This window comes from Typopeltis vanoorti, chromosome 5, assembly GCF_054136105.1.
Source record: "Typopeltis vanoorti isolate ZY-2024b chromosome 5, IOZ_Tvanoo_1.0, whole genome shotgun sequence".
In the NCBI taxonomy this organism is placed as follows: Eukaryota; Metazoa; Arthropoda; class Arachnida; order Uropygi; family Thelyphonidae; genus Typopeltis; species Typopeltis vanoorti.
In genome coordinates, this window is record NC_143553.1 from 2,885,755 (window position 1) to 2,901,119 (window position 15,365).

The window sequence follows — 15,365 nt, forward strand, 5'->3', positions numbered from 1 at the left end:
GACGTCTGGGAATGATGAGGAGGACACTGACGTGTAGAAGTAGGGAGATTCTTGTTCCATTGTATAAGGCTTTGATTAGGCCACACATGGACTATTGTGCCCAGATTTGGTCACCTGGTTTTCAGAAGGATGAAGAGATGTTGGAAAGGGTCCAAAGGCGACTGACTAAGGTAGTTTCTGACCTCTGGAATGTCGAGTATGAGGAAAGATTGAAAAGATGTAATTTGCAGAGTCTAGTGGAGAGAAGGAAGAGGGGAGATATGATAGAGACCTACAAGTTGGTAAGGGGTTGTTATAGGATCAGTGATGGAGAAGTTCTACAGCGAATAGTGGGAGATCAGGGGAGAACCAGAGGTCATCCCTGGAAACTGTATACAAACTGTATAAAGAGGGTGTGAGTAGGGGAGTGAGAGGCAGGTTTTTTTCGTGCAGAGTTGTGAATGATTGGAATGCCTTGCCTGAGAGTGTGGTGTCTGCAAGGAGTTTGAATGTGTTTAAGACCCGGTATGATGAGATGTGTGTGAGATAAAAGGACCTCCTAGATGAGTCTTTGACTCCATGAGGTCTTGTTTAATAATAATAATAATAATTCAATTTGCAGGCTGTGCAGAAGAAATGGATTAGAGTTATTGAATGTAAGGAGTGAGTTTGGTGTAGGGATGACCTGTATGAGAGAGAGAGAGAGAGAGAGAGAGACCCATTCTTCACTCGAATGGGTTTGGCATCAGGAGCTTGGAGAAATTATTGAGTGGTTTGAGATCTAATGCAGGGAGTCAATGAAACTAGATCATCATGGGAAGAATATTTAAGTTCAGCTATAATATTCAAATATGCCAATGATATGAATGTCATTAAGCATGGTTATGAATCAACAGATTCATAACCATGCTTTGGGTTCAGACTTTTTAAGTGTGTCTGTAGATGGAAAAGAGAGAGTTTCTCAACTGGGCCAAGCAGCAAACTGCAAGTATACAAAAAAAAAGCCAGAAGATAACTTGTTACATCTATAGATAGAGGATAGATTTTATTGCCTTGGTGAATAAGTTTTTGTCTGAGATTATTGGTATTAATGAAATTTGACCGTCTTAGTCAGATGTAACAACTGGCATGGAGTGTGAAGGTTACAGTATTTTTTGGAAGGACAAATGTGATTAGAAGGGTTCTACTAATGATATCAGATCATTTGTGTCAAATGATCAGATATCATTTGACATGAAATAAGGCTAGAAACTCATCGGAGCAATAATAAGCATTTCCCTTGTAGGAGATTTAGAATAAATAATACTTTCTCTAATCACAAGAGTCAGCACAAAATAACTTGGAGAAATAACAGAGGACAAATGTTAAGGAGATTTTATAATAAGATAGATTTTATAACAAATAGAACACTAAAACCCAATGAAATATTGGATATAAGAGTTCTAAACATCCGCAGACAGCGGAAGTCATCGTGGACAATCGATGGGAAAATTTAGATTCCAGCAAAATATAAATAAAGTAAAAAAGCAAAACAAAAAAAAAATAAGGAAATAAATTTAAGGTTGAATTATTACAAGAATATTAGAATACTTTACCAAATTAGACTAAAAGTAAAAAAAAAAAAAAATTATTAGAAAAAACAAACTGGAAAATACAAAACAAGATGGAACTCCCTGGTATATTAAAGAAATAAAAGCAATATCTGAAACCAAAAAAACTGCATTTAATAAACATTTACAAGATAAAACTAATATATCCAAATATGAAGACTATAAAACAATAAGAAATTAAATAAATTGCAAAATGAGACTCATAAAACGTACATATTGGGAAGGTCATTCTAAACAACTGGAATATACCTTATACAGGGTGGCCATAAAATAACTATCCCTCTTTGGAGGTATCTGTAGCTAAAACCAGAATGAGACCAGATTTTATATTGAGACTTTTGAAGGCATGGGAAAATGATTTCCGCGAAAAAAAAAAAAAAAAAGGTACAAAAGTCGCCGATAGGGGAAATTTTGGCGCTGGTGGAGCCGAAAATAAGCGGATAATTACATTAAAGTTAGATAAAATGGAATAATAACATTTCGATGGTGTAAGCAACAGCCGTGTCACTCATTCCAGCTGGATATGTGGTGCGTTACAGTGATGATAATAATAATTAAACTAAAACAACTTGCGAGAGAGAGACAGAAATTAATGTAGTGATTGAACTCAGGAAATAATGTTTTATTCATCAGAATCAGGGTTCGCTGGACCACATACACGATTTTCAATGTGCTGACCCTTCTTGTCCACAACAAATTGCATCCAGTGTGCAACATGCTCTACAGCTGAGCGTAAGGAGTCGGATTGGATGTTTATAACAGCCCGTTTTATCGATACAAAATAAATAACGGAAAAAGATTATTTAATAGTATAATTTTCGCCTGTGTGTCACAGGCATCTTCAGTACATTAAGCTCAAAATTAAACACTAACTGACAATTCCAAAAAGCGCCACCTAAGTAGCTGGTGTAAGTACTATTTCCCCTCTTTATGGGAGATAGTACTTTACAAATCAGCTAATCTTTCCTAACTTTTTTTTTTTAGGAAAGTTATTGAGCTTTTTAGTTATCTTACACCAGCTACTTAGATGGCGCTTTTTGGAATTGTCAGTTAGTGTTTAATTTTGAGCTTAATGTACTGAAGATGCCTGTGACACACAGGCCAAAATTATACTATTAAATAATCTTTCTACGTGAGTTTTTTCCGTTATTTATTTTGTATCGATATGTCTACTCACGGTATACCTCTTTTAAAACTTAGCCCGTTTTATGTTCTCTTTCAAGACATGCAAGTTGGGAACTGTACCATAAGCCATATCAAGTTTGCGAGCTATTGCACGAGTGCTTGGACCAGTACTCATCCCTGTGTCGTTGAACACCGCAGTAGCAACGTCTGTTACTGTCTCTTCTTGCACTGCTTTCCATCCTCTGCCAGGTCTAACTCCTTGTGATCCAGTTTCTTCAAACTTCTTAATCACAGCTCTCAGTGCTACAGCTGACATAGGACCTGTATGCAGGTTATGAAACCTTCTAAATTCCCAAAGGGCCGCTACGGCATTGCATTGTTTAAGGTAAAACAACTTAACAAGTAAAGCACGTTGAGGCAAGGTAGGATGCATATTGAGCACGATTCGTCAGTCATTCGAATAACTGCCTGAACGTTCCCAATCCCTTTTTAGTGGAATTGGTGGTGCTGCTGTCACGTACGCACAGTAAAATTTGCATAATCCTTTTTACCTGCATTTACTGCAAATATTTGACTGCTTTCGGCTTCACCAGCACCAAAATTTCCCCTATCGGCGACTTTTGGTACTAAATCTTTTTTTCGTGGAATTCATCTCCCCATGCCTTCAAGAGTCTCAATATAAAATGTGGTCCCATTCTGTGTATTAGTTTTAGCTATAGATACCTCCAAAGAGGGAAAGTTAATTTATGGTCACCCTGTACATTGCACAGAAACAAGTATGGAGAATGATCCAAAATCAGAGAAAAAAAAAATTGTGAATACATAAGTATACCAATCATAGAAAGAGAACAAAAAATATATATATATATATGTTACCAAATTATATGAAGATGAAGAAGAAATAAAAATGCATAAAATACTAAAGCCAGAAAATGCAGATGAAATAGAAATAAATAATAATTTAATAGAATTGGTCATCTCAAAATTGAGAAATAGGAAATCATCTGGAACCGATAGAGTTTATAATGAAATGCTACAATATGAAGGTAAAGAAATGATGAAAACATTTATTTATTGAGCTGCTATGAGACAACTTTCTCAAGGAACATGTGACAGAAGATTGAGGTTAAATGGTGTTAGATTTGATCGTAGCAAAAACTGTTTTGCTTCCAATTTGTGACAGTGATCATGCCATACTGTCCTGGGAAGTAGCTAACTACTTTCCACAACATGTAATTTGGGTGTTCCAGTTAGAACAGTTTACATGCTGAACTAGAAAGAGAGAAATTATGACAAAGTCAGGTAAATACTATCTTTGGTTCCACAGTATCAGTTACCTGAATGGGAAGGATATTAACAGTGCATGAAAAGCTTTGAAAAGTTGCTTAAATGAGGCAGTATCTGAATGCGTCAAGAACAGATAGGGTGGGAATGAAATGGATGTGCAACCTTATTAAGTAAGAGATCCATAAGAAGATGAGGTGGAAGGAATATCGTGAGAATAAGAGTGAAAGCAGTTATGAAATATATAAAGTGCTGGCTAGAAAAATTATACTGTATGGAAAGTGAAATGTAACCCAGAAGAATTTTATCATTCTGCTGCAAGTAAAATCAAAAGTGAATATGGAAGAATGACTTTATGATTAGAAGCAAATGAGATTTAGAGTGCTCATTTCACTAAGATCTGTCAACTAGGTGTATGCAATGTAGTGCACAATGCTACCACTACACTGGATGAAGGGTTAGAGGTACATAAGAATGTGGTTGAACAGCTGTTGCATATCCTGGATTGAAATTCAGCAGTAGGGTCAGTTGGGATATCAGCATCTGTGTTAAAGGAATGTTCAGCCAAAATGACTCGGCCATCGCCTGTTTGTATAACTTGAATTTCAGCTCAGGAGAGATCCCATAGGAATGGAAAGAATGTATGATAGTTCCATTGTGCAAGGGTGGTGCAAAAACCAATTTGTCTAACTACCAATTAAAATCTTCACTACCACACCAGGATATCAGATGAGGATTTTAGTGAAGTTGCTAACAACTTGCATACAGAAATAGATTTGCAAACAACACATGGGTTTTCTAAAGGGAGGTCATGTTTTAACATTTGCTCATATTTTATAATAACATTACAGCTGAATTGGATAAAGGGAATGGATACACTGTGATACTGTTAGACATTGCTAAGGCATTTGATAAGATACCACATCTAAGGCTGTTGTGTAAACTGGAGAATATGAGATTGCAATATAAACTGTTGATTTGGATAAGTGGGTGGCTGATGGATAGGTATCAGAAAATGGTATGTGATAGGTGACTACCAGATTTAAGGTAACCAATGGTGTTCTCCCAGAGATCAGTCCTTGGACCATTGTTGTGCATTATAAGTGTCAGTGATATTGGGAAGGACCTGACAGATTTTCGGTTCTTTGCTGATGATATAGTGATATACAGTACATCATCTGGGATGCTACTGATGTACAGTACTTACAGAATGATTGTGAATAACTTGGAACAGTGGGCAAATAATAGTGGCTATCAATTCGGTGTTAGAAAATGTAAAGTTATTCACTTTGGCATGATGTGATCTCCAACAGCATGTTATTTTGGCAGGAATATGTTACAAGAAATCAATGAGGCTAGAAGTCCATGATCTTGGAGTTATGGCAGATAGGAAACTGAAGTTCAAAGGTTACATTGCAAATAGAAATTGAAATAAACAGTGATGTGTAAGGATAAGGAGGTAATTTTAAGATAATTTTGCCTCTTTACAAGTCCTTGTTACAACCACACCTGGGCTATTGTGCACAGATTTGGTCTCTTGGACTCAGAGTGGATAAAGAAGCTTTGGAAAGGATGTAAAGAAAAGTAAAAACAATGATATTGGTTTATGGAATGTAGATTGTGAGATAGATTCAGGATGTGTATGTGGACTGCAGATATTGGTGAATAGGAGAAAGATGGTTGATACGATAGTGTTCTACAAACTTCTGGAAGGATGTTGTAAGTTATCAGATGATGAAATTTTTCATTATATAGAAGGTGGGAAGAGGAAAGGGGGCATTCATAGAAGTTTGTGTGGTTAAGAAAGGTGTGAGAGTTAGATTTTTCACTCACAGAGCAGTGATGAATACCTGTTGAAGTGCCGAGTGCATCCAGTGTGAATGAATTTAAGATAAGGTGTGACATCTGGTTTGGGTGATCAGTGTCATCCCTCACTGAGTCCTTTACTCCTTGTAGGTTTCGGATGATAATAATGATAAACCATAGTCCATGACTGGAATTGTTTTTGAAGCAACAGCATAAACTAACCCTTTTTTGAACAACACAAAAACGTTTTCTGCTGACTGAATAATTTCACATTAATATAAGTAATGCAATAATTAATAAAAACAGTTGTTTTATTACTTCATGGATCAGAAAAATTAACAAGGAATAATTTCCAGGCCAAGAAATATGACATGCTTGAGGAGAATGAAACCTAAAATTTTACAGGAAATTCTATAGAGTATCGAAGAGGATTGCAAGACTTATTTGCCAAATTGACCTTTTTGTTATCTTTCTATCCAGTACAAAAACTGAATTCCTCTCTAGGCTCTCCTAAAGTTAAATAATCCTTCTCCTCTTTCTCTCATCCTGAAATTTATAAAATCTTTGCTCCTGTGGCCTTTGTTATTATGAGCGGACTAGTCATTCAGCTCAGATTTGTATGGAAGAACATCAAGATTATATTGTACTTCATGAGTCAGATAAGTCTGGTTTAAGATGCCACATTTTATCCACTAGGCATAGAATTTACTAAATAAAACTGAAGTGTAACACAGAAGTCATTTTTTACTTAAAAGATTGAGGTTTAATCTGAGGATGTGAAGCTCACATCTTCAGATTGAATCTCAACAAGAACTGTCTTAAACTCACAATTTTGGGAAGTCATCCTAAGTAACTCTCTCATTCCTGTGTTTCTTGAATTAGTAATTATTTGTTCTTTGAATTCTAATAATTGTAGACGGAGCTATCAGCCTGCAATTAATAGCATATATTGTCACATGTGCTGCTTGCATTTTAAGTGTTCTATTTTGTTTATCTCTTATCATCTGTATCCAATGCAGTGGCTAGAAAGCTAGCCAGAAATTCTGCAAGTACTAAATATTATTTCTTCTGTACATAAGTGCCATTTTATTATAATTTTTATTTTTTATTTTATTAAGCTAAGTTTTTGAAAGCTTTGCATAGTAAAACCATTAAATTTTAAAATTAAGCAAGATATGCTGAATTATAAAGTAGATTTGTTTTCATATATCTGCTATTCATGTACTAGAGAAGTGCATTTAAACAGCTAGATAGAGGAAGATCTAATATAATTGTAGATATAAAGATAAGTGGAGTAAAGATCAGTTTCTAAAAAAAAAAAAAAAAGTGTATATGAGAAAGGAGCTTAAAAATTATTTACTATTATTGTGCAGATTATGGCTCATTGATTTATCACTATACACCACTATATTTTGTCTCCTTTCAGCAAATGAACCCAGAAATGCTAGTAAGCCTAAGACATCACCTTTGCCATTTAGAACAGCAGCTGATGGAAGGCTGATTATAATGGATGAAGAAAAAGATACAAAAAAAAGTAAGAATATAAAAGAGTATGGTGCTACCCAAAAGTTTGCAGAATTTTACCATTAAAAAAAAATACTTATCCTAAACTAGTTTTCCACCATTACCTTCAAAGTTGTTCCCTTGGGATGTATATAGCGATCCCAGCAGTTTTTCCATGATTCCATGCATCCCTGGAAGTCCTCAAGTGTGACTGTGTTGAGCACCTTCTGCAATTATGCCTGGCTCCCCTAAACCATGTCAACACGATGTCCTTTCAGCCAGAATTTCATCTGGAGGATCAAGAAAAAGCTGCAGGGATGAAATCAAGTGAACACAGGAGATGGAGAATCAATGTCTTGTTTTTGGAAGTGTTGTCATGGTAGAGAACCCAGTTATTCTTTCACTTGTCTGGATATTTGTGAATGTTCTCCCTTAGCTTCTTCTTAACCCCACAGTAAAACTTGACATTAACAGTTTGACCAAGGAAGGGGAGGAATTCTTTGTGGGCAATGACTTGAATGTCCACCTGTCCACGAAAAAAAAAGAAAGAAAAAAGAAAAAATTCACCATTTCCGTTGGAGAAGAAAATCAACAAACCACTAAAACATGCCTAATCGAATGCACGCTCTAAGCTTGCTGTCTGTTGGCATACTCATTCACAAAGTGTTCTGCTCACCCCTTATAGCAGCAGAAGGCCATACTACAACCAACCAGTTTATACATGTAATTCAAATTCCCCAAACTTTTGGGTAGTACCTTGTACACCTCCAAAACAAAAAATTAGAATAATCAAAGAAAATGTGTTGAATGATTTGCAATTCTAATTTATTGCATAGAAAATAATTATTACTAAATATGAATTAGCATCATCTAAATCTACATACTTTGTAGTTTATATAACCATGTAAACACATAAAAATGTAATATAAATTATAAAATAACTGTTGTTCAAAAACATTCACAATATTAGAATAAGGGGAAAATAAATGCACAAAAATTACAGTCAAAGGAAAACAACATGATAATTAGTACTTTGTTGCATCTCCCCCTCTTAGCTTTTAGGACCATTCATAAACAGTTGGGCATATTCCCTACAATATTTACTAGCGGTTCACAGTCTTTTTTTATCAAAACATGCCCATATGGTCTGCAGAATAGAAACAAGTTCATTTTTGTCTCTTGGGGCAACTTCTTCATAATTCCCACAAATTCTCAATGGTATTTAAATCTGGCGAGTTTGCCAGTCAAGGAATTACAGTGATTTGCCTTTCTTTGAGCCATCTTGTAATAGTTTTGGAAGTGTGACAAGAAGCTGAATCTTGCTGAAAAAGGAAATCACCATCACATAAATCTTCTAATGCTGGTAACATAAAGTGCTCAAGAATTTCTTGGTACACTTTGGAATTGACTCTTTTGTACATGATACACAGCCTACCTGGAACCTCTGCAGCCATACAAGCCCATACCATGACAGAGGTTGCAAATTTCACCAAATGTTTCATACATTCTTTATCAAATGCTTCTTGCTTAAGATGCCAAACATGTATACCTTGATGACCGTGGGGCACACAAAACATACTTTCATTGCTAAAAAGTAACCTTTTTCATGGAAGTCATGAGTGGCTTCATCTTAGGCACACATGATTTAAAACACAATTTGTGAAGTTGTCTCAATGTCGTAGATGTAGACACATTCACACCTAATTGTGTCCTTCTCCTGTGAAAATACTTGACACTTCGGAAGCGGTTTTTTTTAATGATATTCTTCAATCTTCTCTCATCTCTTGATGTAATTATTATCTTTTGACTGCTATTGCGGCAATTATTTTGAACTCCAGTTATTAGAATACTGTCTCAATACTCTACTCATGCTTACTTGAGAACATTTCGATTCCTTTGCTTTGAACTGTTGAGTTTGGCCTTTGTGTAGAGACACCATATGAAACTTCTTAGCTTCTGATATGTCACTCGTTCGACCCATCTTTAGCAAATGATTAACCAAACTCCATGCGCAAATGATTCCTCAGACATGAGTCAGTCCTGCAGCTAATGAAATATATGCTGTTTCTATTCTCTCCTCAAAACCAATTGGAAAAATCTGGAATATTCTAATATTTTAAACCCATTAAAAATTATTCTTTTGTGAATGTTTTCAAATAACAGTTTTCTTATAATTTATGTTACATTTTTATGTGTTTACATGGTTATATAATCTACAAGTATGTAGATTTAGATTATGCTAATTCATATTTGCTAATAATTATTTTCTATGCAATTAATTGGAATTGCAAATCATTCAACACATTTCCTTTGATTATTCTAATTTTTTGGTTTGGAAGTGTATAGTGCATTTTTGTTAGCATAATAATTTTCCTGCAAGCTCTATTCAAAGCTTTTCAGTAATGCTATTCTATATAGTGGTGTTTACAGTACATTAGATATGAATGGATTCATTGCCAAAAAATAAAAAAAAATAATAATTGTTTTACAATTAATAAACAACATTCCCAAATTTCTGGTAGTAAATATAGTCATTTTGAATCTAGTTGTAGTGATGGAGAATCTGTTCTTAAACTGAAATGAACTTAAATATCATTTATCAAAGGCAGGTTAGTGTCAACACCAAAGGAGTTGATACTGACCACAGAATCTAGGACCCACCTTTTACAGAGATGCCATTTCAAATTTGATCACTTGTTCAAAGAGGGCACTGAAGTGCTTCCACATCTCCATCACTTGAACAGTACTTGACTGTGTTTCCCTTCCCAGAAATTTGGGAAAGTCTTATCCTTCTTCTTCTGACTCAACTTGCTGAATTTCTAATATTCTTTACTGCATGTACCAACTTCTTCCATTCCTTTCTGTCTTGAGCTCTTTCATTCCAGTCCTGGATTCCCATCTCAGATACTTTTTTTGGATATTATCCTCCCAGTGCAGCACAGAGTACCTCTGGGTCACTTTCCATCAGGCTTCATCTTGAATTCTTGTTTAACCATTCTCTCCTCACCAATTCTTTCCACATGTCCAAGTCATCTCAGTCTGCAAATTCTGATTTCACGAGCTAGAAGTGGGGATCTGTAAAGTTCTTGATTATGTCTCCACCATTCACCTGTTATGTTATCTCTTACAGATCTGTACACTGTTCTGAGAATATATTACTGTCAAAGATCTTCAATGCTGTTGCATCTTCATCAGTTATGGTCCAGGTTTCTGCTCCATATGAAACAATAGGTCTAATGATTAGTTAATGGGATAAAAATCTCTTATTGTTTTTCAGCCAGTAAGCGAAACAACGATCGAAAACTACGATCTGAACGTTTCATGCCGACGAACTGTCAGCGTATTCGTCCAAGTTGTTTCGCTTACTGGCTGAAAAACAATAAGGGATTTTTATCCCATTAACTGATCAACTTCGCCAGAAAAAAATAGCCGTTTGGCTTTTCATCATAGGTCTAATGATTATTTTGTATATCTCTGCTTGATACAATTTTGGAAGATAGTAAATGATGTAGTCAATAATAAGATCTATTGGAGTCATGTATTCTTCTAGCTTTTATTTCTGTACTAATTTTATTAACTGGAGTAATCAATGTTCCGTGATATTTGAATTTCGGGTTATCAATGGTAAACTGGTCATTTCTCCCTTAGTTGTGATTTCTGCATACATCTAAATGTACAGTTTTAACCTAGTTGATTTTTAATCCTAGTTTTTCAATATCAATTTTGAGTTTTCTAAATGTTATTCTGTCTTCAGCATTTTCTCCAAAGGGGAATATATGATCAGTATGTCGAACATTACTGTTTTGTTTGTGTTATCTTTTACAGTTTCTGGAATATATTTTTCTAATACTAAATTAAAAAGGATGGGCAAAAGGGTATCTCCTTCAATCCTGTCTTAATAACAAAAGTTTCAGATCTAATTCTATTAGCCAATACCATGCTTCGGCTGTCAATGGTGCAAATTTTGATTAAACATCTTATGAGGTATTCCTAGTTCATCTAATACTCCCCAAAGGCATTCTCTATGAATGCCATCATATGCTTTCTAAAATCTAGTTAAAATTTGGACCTGCAGATTTTATTCCCTTTTTTATATATATATATATCTATATAGTGTCTAAGTTTAAAAATCTGGTCAACCATTGATCTAGTTTTTTGGAATCCTGCTTGATGTTCACCTATATTTTCCTCAGTATAGATTCTTTATAATATAATATTAGATAAAATTTTGTAGCCTGCTGACAGTAGCGATATCCCCCCCCCTGTAATTTTCACATTCCTTTATGTTTTCCTTTTTATATACTGGAATGAATAGTGAGTCTTTCTATTAGCAAGGCTTATACATTGGTCATACATAACTGGTAATTAGCTTACGGAATTAACAACGCATATGAAGGATATTAATTAAAGGCAACTTTAATGAATAACTTCCATATTTCCAGTTTATTGCCATCTTCAGGAACATAAAAATATGGTATGTACACGCAGGCACTAACAAAAGCAAATGAGGAAGAAGGCAATAAACTAATATTGTTCCTAAAGTCCTAATGGTGCCCTCTGGCAGGCTAATTTTGTTGTCTTGGCTGTTGGGCTGAAGTTCTCATAATGTAAGTCTCACAAATTTGGGGTAGTTTCATGCACCCAAATTTGTTGAGGTTTGGAACGTTTTTTAGAGCTGCTGATGATTCCTTGAATAATCTTTCGTATTTAAGCTTGCTGCGGTGTATTATTTTAGTTTTCTTCCAACGAATTCTATGGTGGGTATCTAAGGCATGGTCTGCCAGCCCAGAGCGGCTGTACTGGTGAAACCGGATGTAGTCTTGGTGTTCTGAAATCCTGATATTTGCTGTCCTGCCTGTTTGGCCAAAGTAGGATAATTTGCAGCTGCAAGGGATCTGGTATACACTAGGTAGGTCTAGGGGAAGTGGTTGGTCTTTGGTAGAGCGGATAAGGGATGCCAACTTTTTATATGGTCTGTAACAAGAAGTAAGATCATATTTTTTTTATTTTTTTTTTTTATTTTTTTTTTTTTTAGGATATTGGTTATTTTCTCAGAGGTGCCCTGGATATAGGGGATGGTGATAGATTTGGTGTAATCTTTATTGTGGAGAGGGGGGGAGGGGTTGTGGTTTATTGGTTTTAGTATTTTTTGGATTTTCTGGGGGTTATAGCCATTGGCTAAGAAAGTGTTGTGGATGTGATTTAGTTCAGTGGTTAGGGCCTTGTCATCTGAGCAGATTAATTTTGCCCTGTTATTATATAGTGTTTTTATAACCCCATATTGTTGTGAGGGGGGGGGATTTGCTGGTGAATGTATCTGCCAGTATGGGTGGGTTTTCTGTAAACAGAGAAAATCAAAGATCCATCAAGCTGGCGAGATTAAAGTGTCTAGGAAGGGGAGGGTGTTGTTTTCCTCTTTTTCCAAGGTGAACTGGACCCTGGGGTGTTGGTTGTTTAAGTGTGTTAGGAAGGAGTGGAGTGTATCTGAGCCATGTGGCCAAATAGCAAACACATCATCCACGTATCGAAGCCAAATAGTGGGTTTTTGTGGGGCGGAGTTTAAGGCTTTCTCTTCAGAGGTCTCCATAAAGAAATTGGCCAAGGGTGGGGAAATGTGGTGAACCCATGGATGTCCCCTCTATCTGTTTGTAGAATTTTCCTTGCCAAACGAAATAGCCTGAGTTCATTGTGAACTGAAATAGGGCTGAGATATCGGGAGGAAACTTGGCTTGGATGAGCTCTAGGGTTTCTTTGAGTGGGTCATTAGTGAATAGGGTGGAGACGTCAAAACTGACCATTATGTCATTGTGAGAGGTTTTTTATACTGGCTTTAAAGTGGGCTGAGTTTTTTGTGTGTGATGGTGTGTTGCCAGTATAGTGTGTGAGCGTTTTGGCTAAATGTTTGGCTAATTTATATGTGGGGGAATCAATGCCATCCACTATGGGACGTAATGGCACATTTTGTTTATGTATTTTTGGGAGTCCATATAATCAGGGGGGGGGATCTAGAGTTATAAGGTTTCAGTTTGTTAGTGACTTCCACAGGCCAAGAAGTGACTCGTAAAGAGTCTGTGGAGAGTTCTAATCTGATAGCTGGTAGGAATTATATTCAATAGGGAGGTGAGTAGTACGGTCTAGTACTAAAGCATTAAGCTTACCTTTGTAGTCCTTTTAATTGAGCACTACAGGTGAGTAGTACGGTCTAGTACTAAAGCATTAAGCTTACCTTTGTAGTCCTTTTAATTGAGCACTACAGTGGCGTTTCCCTTATCCGCTTTGGTGATTACTATTTGTTTGTTTTTCTTCATTTCTAGTAGGGTTGCATATTTGTCTTTGGATAAGTTGGTTTTTGGAGGTTTTGCTTTGGTGAGAACACCGGCTACATCCAGTCTGACGTTGTTGGCGATATGGTTAGGAAGGTTGCGAATACCACGTTCTATTTGGATCATGATTTCCTTGGCAGGTATTCTTTTAGGAGCTAGGGCAAAATTGTGGCTACGTGATAGTGCGGTGAGTGCTTCAGGCTTTAGAACTATGGACGAGAGGTTGACTACAGTGTTGAGTGGTGGCTGTGGTAAGGAAGTCGAATTCTTTATCAGGTTTTCGTATTTTTTCGAATTCTTTTTTGCCGAAGCGCATGAGACGTCATAAAGAATCGTCCAAAGATCATGTCCGAGGGTATCTGAAAGCTCTTCCTCTAGCGCCCATAACGTTTTGTTTTTGTCGGCAAGGAGAACATGCATTGCAGTAATTTGTTCTCTTAATAGGGTGAAGCTAGTGTGATGATAAATATGCAGAGCTTTCTGTGAAGTAAAACGGTGCTTCAATTTAACACAGTTAGGGATTACCTTGTTATCCCGACAGTATTTTAGGAAGTTCAGACGATTTAGTTGTCTCGATATCTTCAACCTCATTTTGCCGTTTGTCCATTAAAGTTGCCTTTAATTAATATCCTTCATATGCGTTGTTAATTCCGTAAGCTAATTACCAGTTGAGTCTTTCTATTCTGTGGGTATCTCTTTTTTTATCCCATATTAAATTTACCAGCTTGTGTATATGAGTGTTTAATTCACTTCCCCATACTTAATGAAAATGAATTCAGATACTATTTAATAAGTACTTGGTACATTGTTGTGTTTGAGCTATTTTATACTTTTTTCCACTTCAACTAATGAGGGTTTAAATATTTCTGGGTGATAAGAATGATAAGTATTCTGTTTAAAAGACTCAGCAGGTTCATCATAATTTAGGAGTTTGCTAAAATACTCTCTCTCTCCACCTGTTTGCTGTTTCATCTGTAGTGGCTAGTGTTTGTCCATTGCTATTGTTGATTATTGTTGTATTCAGTTGTGGGCCTATTTTTTTGGTTTTTAATTTCATAGAAAAATTTTCTGGGATTATTTAGTGTAAAGAATTCTGGATGTCTTCAATCTGTTTATGTAAAATTTTTCTTTCCTGTTTGATTATTTTATTGGCTTCTTTGCTGCTCTCCCTCTGTATCTCTGGGGACATAATGTTATTAAGCCAAATGCGTCTATCTTTTTTTTTTTTTTTTTTTCTTTAATGCCAGTTTACATTCTTCATTAAACCCATTTTTTATGTTGTGTTTTACTTTGAATTCTGGTTGAGTTTTCTACTGCTACTTTTATGCTATATAATTCCAGCTGCATATTTTTCAATTTCTCTTTCCCACTCATATTTTCTTCTCTCTCTTCTGTTTTATATAATTTGTTAATATTGTATCTTAGTTGATTTGCATGTGCTGAAAAACATTTACTGTTTCTTTTAATCTTAAGAATAGCACCAATTAGAAAATGGTTACTATCATACTAAGCTGCTCTGAAGTTCCAAATATTCTGAATGCAATTTCTGGCTTTTACTGATTATGATTTGGTCTATTTGATTGAATATAATATCCATCAGGAATTTCCATGTTTGTTTGTGTATATTCTTCCTCAATAAACATAGTGCTGCTTATTATGAAATTTCTGGATGCTGCCAAAAATTTATCTTTCTCCATTAATTTTCCAATTTTTGCATTGAAATCTTTTTTTTAAG

At 35.6% G+C, this 15,365-nt stretch overlaps 1 protein-coding gene across 2 annotated transcripts in view; it reads left to right on the forward strand.

Moving 5' to 3' along the window:
* LOC150106189 (RRP12-like protein) overlaps positions 1–15,365 on the forward strand; it is a 582,235-nt gene that overhangs the window by 498,306 nt on the left and 68,564 nt on the right. For both annotated transcript variants that reach the window (XM_090392222.1, XM_090392221.1), the window contains exon 30: positions 7,231–7,338. In XM_090392222.1, the coding sequence (XP_090248348.1) occupies positions 7,231–7,338 (108 nt within the window). The remainder of the gene's footprint in view (positions 1–7,230; positions 7,339–15,365) is intronic.